This window comes from Phasianus colchicus, chromosome 1, assembly GCF_987193195.1.
Source record: "Phasianus colchicus chromosome 1, bPhaCol1.hap1.1, whole genome shotgun sequence".
Taxonomy (NCBI): Eukaryota; Metazoa; Chordata; class Aves; order Galliformes; family Phasianidae; genus Phasianus; species Phasianus colchicus.
In genome coordinates this window covers 15,034,166-15,042,772 of record NC_143436.1, presented here as the reverse complement: position 1 = coordinate 15,042,772, position 8,607 = coordinate 15,034,166, and the positions used below count along the sequence as shown (strand labels likewise).

Sequence of the window (8,607 nt, the reverse complement as noted above, 5' to 3'; positions counted from 1 at the left end):
AGAGGGTGATGAGCTGTGGCTATCCCATGGCTGTGACCAGACACTCGTGCTAGAGTGGGGCCATCTGCAACACTGCTGGATAAGATATCTGTGGTCCTAAGGCTTCCAGCTACGGCTTCTTATCCCTCGCCTTGTAGCATATCTCCCTCAGGTAAAGCAATCTGCTGGCACGACTGAGCTCTGAAATGAGCTGTGGAATAAATCTGATTAAAAATGGCACCAGCAACTGTCGTTTGGGGAAAGGGTATTTTTTAAAAATAGATCATTTATAAAGATGTTTTGGAATATGGCTAAATCTCGAGACTGTCCCCATGAAGATTTAAAATAGTTTTGTCAAAACCTACTTTAAATGGCTATTTGGATTAATATTCTTGAGTTTCCCATGAGCACAAGCCAAATTATACTGTGAAGAAAAATTCACTTATTTCCACTGGCAGTAAGTAATAATTTCTTATACATAATTTCAGCCTCTTATTTGAGTAGCTACACAGACATTCCAATTTAGTTTCTTGATGAGTTGAGAATAAAAGATTTCCCTATTCTAAACTGAGAGATTAATTACAGAATAAAGACTGTCTATGAAGAGAGATACTGTTATTCTTCATCCTTTACCAATGCTGAGAGAAAGTAATTAGGAGTCTAATCAAACCCCATGCAGGGTTCGTACGGAAGGTTAAACCACCTCTGACCTTGCTGCCACTTTACTTTTCTGGATACTGGAAAGAGTGCTGGTTTAATTGAAACAATCCAGGAACCTGACAAGACACTCTTCCTGTGATAACAATCTCTGAATTATTGGAAAATACCATCAAGGGAGACAGCGGGGTTTTATGGCGGCTGAGAAAGTTGTCCTACAGAGCTGCCAGCACAGCCATGCCATGCAGGAAGAAATAGTGGCGTGGACTCATTCAGTTGGTGATTTTTAGAAAGGGCTCAACCAAGCAAAGATTGTTCTTTTTTTTTTATTGGTTTCATTACCAGCCAGCTTGGTTGGGACGTGAAGCCTACTTCAGTGGTGCCGTATTTCAATGTCTCGATGACACTGTTGAGCTACTGACCAACAGCATCACATTAAAACTCTTCTGCAGCAACAGGATGAGTGTAATTAATGCTGTGTGGTCATCACAGCATGTCTATTCACTCATTTTAGGCCAGATGGGACATCCTGAAATTCAGACTGGATCTACATTAAGATTTCTTTGTTGTGAGGGTGGGCAAACACTGGAACGGGCTTCCTATTGAGACAGCTGATGCTCAAAAAGCATTTGGCCAACATCTTCATAAATATGCTTTAACTTTTGGGTAATGCTGAAGTTCGACAAGGCTTGGTGATCTTTGTAGGTCACTGCCAAATGAACAATCCCCATTTTGTTATTTTCTTCTGCCTTTCTTCTCCCTTTGGGGGATTTGTCCTCGGCAACCTCTCACCAAGCCCTACTTGAAGACATTTTGTGGAAGCAAACACCCTTCCCACCGCTCTGTGAACCACCCTTCTCTTGCAGCACGTGGCACAGAGGTCACGTGCGGCTCCACCACTACAGCGAAGTCTGTTGGCCCACCTGCAGCCTCGAAGCCGGCAGAACTGCGCCCTAAGGGAAAGAGCTGCCAACTGGGCCACCCTACCGCACACGGGGTTGGAAACGGTGGTGCGGCGGAGCCTCCCTCGGCCCTTCGGAGCCAGCCAGAGCAGCGGGAAGCCGCAGGGCCCAGCGCAGCCCAGCGCCCGGCCACGGGTGGGCGCTGCCCCGCGGGCGGCAGCTCCCGGCAGCCCCTCGCGCCTCCACGGCCGGCCTCCCGCGGGGCGCCCGCAGCGCCCCCAATGGCCGCCTCCAAGTGCGGGAGGCGGAGCTCGGCCTGCGCGACGCGTTTCAAACGGGCGAACCGCCGGGCGCGGAGGGAGGGCGGGCCGGAGCGCAGTCCCCGCCTGGGAGTTTAAAGCGCCATTTTGTGCCGGGCGGCGGATATCGATCGTCGCTCCCTGTCGGGCGAGCGGCGGGGCGCTCGGCGCCCGTCCTCTGCCCTTCTCCGCGCCTCTTTCCCCCGTCCCTCCGCTCCCATGACCCGCAGCAGGAAGCAGGCGGCGCTGGAGAGAGGAGCCGGCAAGATGAACCCAGGAGCGGGGAGCGCCGCGGAGGGGGCCCGGGCGGCGGCGGCAGCGGCAGCGGCGGCGGCGGCGGCGGGGGCCGCCGGGAACGGAACGGCGCCCGGCGCCTGGGGGCTGGAGGGCGATTCGGAGAAAGTTGTGTACTCGCGTTCGCAGGTCTCCTACGCCGGCACCAAGGCGCTGGGCGACGCCCTCAAGCTCTTCATGCCCAAGTCCACCGAGTTCATGAGCTCCGACTCGGAGCTGTGGAACTTCCTCTGCAGCCTCAAGCACGAGTTCTCCCCGGTCATCCTCCGCAGCAAGGACGTCTACGGCTACGCCTCCTGCCGCGCCGTCGTCCCCGACCCGCCGCCGCCCTCGGCCGAGCGGCCCCGCCACCGCCCCGGCAAGCGGCGCCTCCCGCCCGCCAAGCGCCGGGCCGCGGTCACGGGCGGCTCCGCCAAGCGGCCCCGGCGGCGGCGGCGGCGCCGCAGGAGGGCGCAGGGCTGGCGGCACCGAGCGGCACCGGCGGCCGGCGGCGCCCGCGGCGAGGAGCGGCCGCGGGCGGCGGCGGCGGGGCCGCCGGGCGAGGAGGAGGCTGAGGCCGAGGACAGCGAGCGGGGCGGCCCGGCCGGGGAGGCCGCCTGGGAGCAGCCGTTCGGCGGCAAGTCGCTGGAGGAGATCTGGAAGGCGGCCACCCCCCGCCTCACCACCTTCCCCACCATCCGGGTGCGGGGCGGCGTCTGCAACTGGCGCAGCCTGGAGGCGGCGCGGCGCCGGGCGCAGCGGATCCTCGGCGTGGACCTGTCGCCCGTGGTGCGGGTGCGCCGCCTGCCCGTGGCGCCGTCCTGAGGCGGCGGGAGGGGAGGGACGGCCGGCGCGGACAAAGAGACCGATATCAGTCACCTGTTTACATTGCTTTTGTCTGGATCATGTTCTTCTGCTGCACTTTACGGCTCGCTAGAATCGGGGCCGGGGCGCCGGGCCCCGGGCGGGCGAGGGGCCGGCTGCGGGTACCGCGCGTGGGGACCAAGTTCCGCTTCCACTTCTCCCGTCGGGCTACCTCACTGGTCCAGAAGTCCACCCAAGAAGTTGTTTTCCAAAGGAACTTAACTTTCATGCTTGTATAATAAAGCACCATCCGATTCTCGTTCCCCCCTCCCCCCCGCCCTTTTCCGATGGATTATGTATGCTTTGTGGTGTTGCACTAGTATGTGCTCAGGGTATTTTGAATCCCAAGCATTCCCAAGTTTCAGTTCACTCTGACCGAGGATGCGTAAGAATGGAGGTTCAGGACTTGTGGCTGTTCTTGATGGTGCAAAAACTTTTTTTTTTTTTTTTTTAATTTCATGGGCTTAGTGATATATACAGATGTATTGCTCAGTATAATTGTTACACTTTTGTATCTAAAGTCATTTTTAAAGTTTTCTAGTTGAACTAAGTATTTGTTTCTATTGAGCACCTAAAGATAGAATCATGCTGATATTTTATAAACATGTTTACTTTAGGGAAGCTCATTTGGTCAACCTAAGTGAACTTAATAAAAATTAAAGAAAAGTGATGTTTCAGTTCAATGAAACTGGACTGCACAGAGGTGGGTTCCTCGCTGGAGTCTGCCGTGTTTGTGCTTAACGGAGGCTCTGTGGTATCCCCAGTAAACAAGCTTAGAGCTGGTGAAGAGTGTAACTACCCAATTGGAAGCATAGGTGTCTGAAGGTGAACTGTGGTACGTGTAATGCTGGCATTAATGGCAAAAAAGAAAAAAAAAAGAAGACTCAGTACCTGGTTACTTCTTAACGAAATAGCACCGGTGTCAACCCTGGGGCTGTTAGATGACTAATGGTAGATAACCATATCGTTGTAATTACATGCACGTAATTATTTTTATAAATCTCTCCTGGGCTTCTTAGTGGACTGTGGTGTAAAACTCATGATGTGGTTTAACCACTTGGACAGAAAAAACTCCATCTTGCTGTTCTGTGTGGTGGGCAATCTCTCTTTAATCTTTGTTGTTTCTGTTTTTTGTAAAGGGCTTTTCCTGGTTCTTGCTCATTGCTGTTGGTGTGTAAGAAGCAAAGGTGTAGATTTTCTGCTGCTTGATGTTTTTTGAGTTTGGGAGAAGTATTTGGTGAGAGACAGTTTGTATCCTTTGTATCCTAGCAAGCAGGGAACTTCTCAGTTTCCATAGTGGAATGAATGACTTCACAATTTGTTTATGGAATGGTTTAGTGACTTAAAATTTCTCTCCTGATTGCTGTTGACTCCTTGTTGCCTGCTGTTGGTGGGGGTAGTAAGACAGCTAGATGTCTAGAGGTAGTCTGTAAAAACTTTTAAGTACTAACCTGAATCAACCAAATTCTTCTAAAACTTCTTTATATGATGTAGTTTTTACTTAGCAAAGCTGAGAAATTCTTATTCTTCCAAAGTAACCATCTGTTCTACAACCATTAAGTTTTGAAATCGTTTCCATAACATTAGACTGCCTGCTGATGGCTGCAGTAGTGCCACGTCACATTTCAGAAGGGAACTAGGAAATGGAAGTTCAAGGGTGCATATTGTTATGCTGTTTCTCTGGCTGTAATACTTGCTTAAATTTAGAGGCGAAGTTGTGTTGATTTAAAACTCAGTATGACAAACTGCCTTGTGACCAAATGCTAAGTATTTCAGTTTTGACATTTTCAGAAGTGCTAGCTAAGAAGATTGTTACTGATACTTGAAGTGTCTAGTTGACTTCATTGAAGTTATGTTCCTAATGCTAGGTTGAATTATTTTTTTCAGTGTTCTTTTGAGAAATCTGGGTAGAGATAATAGAATTTAAGCAGCTGTCTTGTGCAGATTTTTCGCATAATTTGTAAGCAGGTGTAGGACAGACTAGATTAGATGTCTGGGGCAGAGTTAAGGCTGCCAGAGGTAGGATATGGGAGATACTGTAGTTTGTGCTGCCTTGTTTTGATGCTTATTCTGAAATGTTCTTTATGGGTACAAAATACTGTGAAATAACATCACTTCTGTTGAGTGAGTCTTGTAGGCTGCATGCCTACACAAGGCGTACTTATTTTTCTTATTTTTCTTATTTTTCTGCTTTGACTTCTTGGTTTTGAGGCAGCAGCTCTTTGGGGGGTATGCTATGTTTTGCAGATAACTCTGTGAGGAAGTTGGATCAAAGATCTGATAGCAGCATTCACAAATTCTTAACTGAGCTATTTCTGTCTGTGAAGTCAGTTAAGGGGGGAAATCTATTGTTAGGTTTTCTGGTAAATTAATGTGCTAAGATAGCAAAGGATCAGTGAAAGGAAGGACTGTGAAAGCTAGTAGCTTACAGGACAGGTAGCACAGCTTAATTTCATGGTCATGTTTACAACAGTTTTGGCAATCGAGGGTAGGATTACCTGTGGTCCAGCTCTTCCCCTCTTTTTCCCCTCTCAAAACTGCAGTTCCTACCTACTGCTTTGTCTTGGTGCTCATCTGAGGAAGCTAATTTGAAATCTGTTCTATTTTAAGTTTGTGCAGACTGATAATTGTTGGCTTTTTTTGGATCTCTTAGCTACAGACAAGAACTGAGGAAGTCAGGTGAGAGTGTGCAAGCCTTCTGCAATACTGAATTAGACAATTTTAAAATACAGAAGCATTAGGTTTTATTCTACCTGATGAACTAATGACATTATTGTACTTTACAGGTGCTGTCAGAGAAAGTATAATAGATTAAGTGGATTTCTGGTCTCACTCAACGTGGCTGTTTTCATACAAACGCATTATGATGTGAGAAGTGTGGTTTGCCTGATTTAATTCCATGGCTTTCAGTATCCTCTCACAGATTCATAGAATGGCCTGGGTTTAAACAGACCTCAAAGATCATCTGATTTCAACCCTTCTGCTATGTGCAGGGTCACCAACCACCAGACCAGGGCTGCCCAGAGCCACATTCAGTCTGGCCTTGAATGCCTCCAGGGATGGGGCATCCATCCTTGGGCAACCTGTTCCAGTGTGTCAGCACCCTCTGTGTGAAAAACCTCCTCCTAATATCTAACCTAAACCTCTCCTGTCTCAGTTTAAAACCATTCCCCCTTGCTCTATCACTATCCACCCTCATAAATGGCCATTCCCCCTCCTGTTTGTATGCTTCCTTCAAGTACTGGAAAGCCACAATGAGATGTCCCTGGAGCCTTCACCAAGATAAACAAGCCCAGTTCCCTCAACCTTTCCTCACAAGAGAAGTGCTCCAGCCCTGTGATCATCTTAGTGGACATCCTCTGGACCTGTTCCAAGAGCTCTGCATCCTTCTTGTGGAAGGATGGGAAGCACAAAATGCATGCCCAGAATAAATTCAGCTTACAGTGTCTAGTCTAGTTGAGTCAGCATGGCTGAGTTCATATTAAACAGGAGTCCTGTGGTAGCCTCTATTTGCAGACTTTTGCAGTAACCAGTTCCTTCCCTTCATTTAATGGCTATGTGTACTTGAAGTTATACTCTTTCCTTTACCAAAATATGAGTTTTTACCCAGTCACTCTAATGTTATAGAATTTCAGATTGCCACAATGCCAAAATGAGTTTTGTTACAGCCCCAGATGTCAAGGAGAGAGTTGAGATGTCCATTGTGTCTCACATGTTGCTGAGAGTATATTCTGAATTCAAGAGGCAGTGAGTGCCTTCCTCTGTCATCATACAAGTACATTTTTCAGGACTGAAGTGTGTAAAAGGAGAAAGCAGTGCCTTACAGATGTTTTTCTCTGATGTTGCATAGAAGTTGTCACACTGAAGGATCACAGTGTACTGTTGTCCTTGAAGCCATCAATTGCCAACCTGTGAACAGCAAACTCTATATACCCATGTCTCATGCAGAGCATCATTGTGTATACTTGCCAATGGCAAGACTTGCAGTACTTGGATTTTGCTCTGAACATGTAGGGGATATTGTGTGTGTCTGTATTTCTCTTTCTTCTTGCCTATCCGAAGCAAGGAGCAAAGTAGTTTGTGGGTGACAGATTTGATCCCAAATAACGTTTCAGTTAACAAGGCAGAGTCCTGGACTCCTTGTGATACTGAGAAGTGTTGATTTATGCTAATTTAAGTTGATCAGTAGTGTAGTCTGAGTTCAAAGTTTGCATGTACAGGAAACCAGCACTGAAAACATCTGTATTTCTTTTTGGCCTGGTAGACTGACACGTCAAGAAAAATTTCTTAATTGTATGCATAAATCAAACCCATTGACTATAGCTTGAACAGAATGCTTTGACTTCAGGTGCTCGGTTTATGATGGTGTTTACAAATACAGGAAATCTGGACTCAAATGACTGTATTTACAGTAGATTTTAGACACTACCCATGAAAAAAGGCAATTCATATTAAGTAACACAGCAGGTAAGGAATCCTGGAACTCATGAGACCCAAATGCTCTCTTTCTCTCATTTGGAAGAGGATCTTTGAAGTGCCAAGTCCTGAAGACTGAGTTATAGCAGCTTAGATCATTTCACTCTGTATAATAAAAAATCACTAAACATGAGGAAAATCCTGGATATTAGTGGGTTTGGTTGTTTGGGTGGTGATGGTGGTTGTTCCTTAGACCTTGGTTCTTCTGGTATTTATCTTAGGTGAATGTTACTGCCCTAACAGTAAAGACTGAGGCAGCTGCATTCCATAGTGTTCTGTGGTAGGATATCTGCTTAGGCAGTGACTCCAAATGTGTACTGCTCATGATGGTTTATTCCCAAGCTTTCAAGACTCATCCAATGGGTATGATGGTAATGGGACAGTGTAGGACAATGTTGAAATATTTCTCATCCCTAATCAAGGTAAAGCCATTTTTCCACATGTAAAAATAAAGTGTATTTCCTCAAAGTTAATGTCTAAATATCTTTGTAGGGCTATATATAAAAAAAAAATCTTAGTTCTTTTGTTGTTGCTACTTTTTCTTTAAGTAAAAAGACCTGAAAATATTTCTGGGATTGTTATCAAGAGTAGAATCTCATTTATCCACTTATTTACTGTAAAACTCCCCAGGATGCTGCTGAATAATTAAAGCTTGACATTATAGGACAAGGGAGAAATGAACCTTCATTCCTGTAGATTGCTTTTGCTCTGACAGGTGTACAAATGAGCCAAACGGGTTCCATGTGCTCTCCACTGGGATTTAAGAAAGCTCCCTTTCCAATTCTTTCAGACTCCTTATTTGAGATTCTAGAAGATGAGATTTGATAGTCTCAAAGTTAGAATATTGCCAACAGGAAAGCTCTATCCCTTTAACTGTTGCTCTTCCCCCCCCGCTACTTCAGGAATGCACACTGTCTGTGATGCCCTCTTTTCTTAGATTGGTTTGGAGGAGAGAGATGAACAGTCTAGAGGTCATGGGGAAGGAAATACATGCTCTTAAAGACAGCTTTTATTTTTGGGCGTTTGTGTGTTGACTGCTTCTTCCCACCTTCACTCTTTACTGTGCTGTCAGGCACCTCTAATTACCTGTTGCTTTGCTCATGCAACTGAGCAGCCTGTTTGCCAGCTTACGTTGCCCTTGCCAAACTACTCACTGT

The 8,607-nt window shown here is 47.0% G+C and overlaps 1 protein-coding gene across 5 annotated transcripts; it reads left to right on the top strand.

The window, feature by feature from the left end:
• Positions 1-1,935: 1,935 nt before the first annotated feature.
• On the top strand, positions 1,936-8,119 carry CCDC71L (coiled-coil domain containing 71 like). Of its 5 annotated transcripts, none has more exons than XM_090135980.1 (3): positions 1,936-4,396; positions 5,628-5,653; positions 5,761-8,119. In XM_090135980.1, exon 1 carries the CDS (start codon positions 2,057-2,059, stop codon positions 2,933-2,935), a length of 879 nt encoding a protein of 292 aa, XP_089992106.1. In that variant the 5' UTR covers positions 1,936-2,056; the 3' UTR covers positions 2,936-4,396; positions 5,628-5,653; positions 5,761-8,119. The 5 variants fall into 5 exon arrangements, with proteins under 5 accessions (XP_089992106.1, XP_089992094.1, XP_089992100.1 ...); XM_090135968.1 differs by having other exon boundaries at positions 5,585-5,653; XM_090135974.1 differs by having other exon boundaries at positions 5,628-8,119.
• The last annotated feature ends 488 nt before the right edge of the window (positions 8,120-8,607 follow it).

Coding starts and splice junctions, on each gene's coding strand:
- CCDC71L (XM_090135980.1), top strand. CDS start 2,057: ATGACCCGCAGCAGGAAGCAGGCGGCGCTGGAGAGAGGAGCCGGCAAG.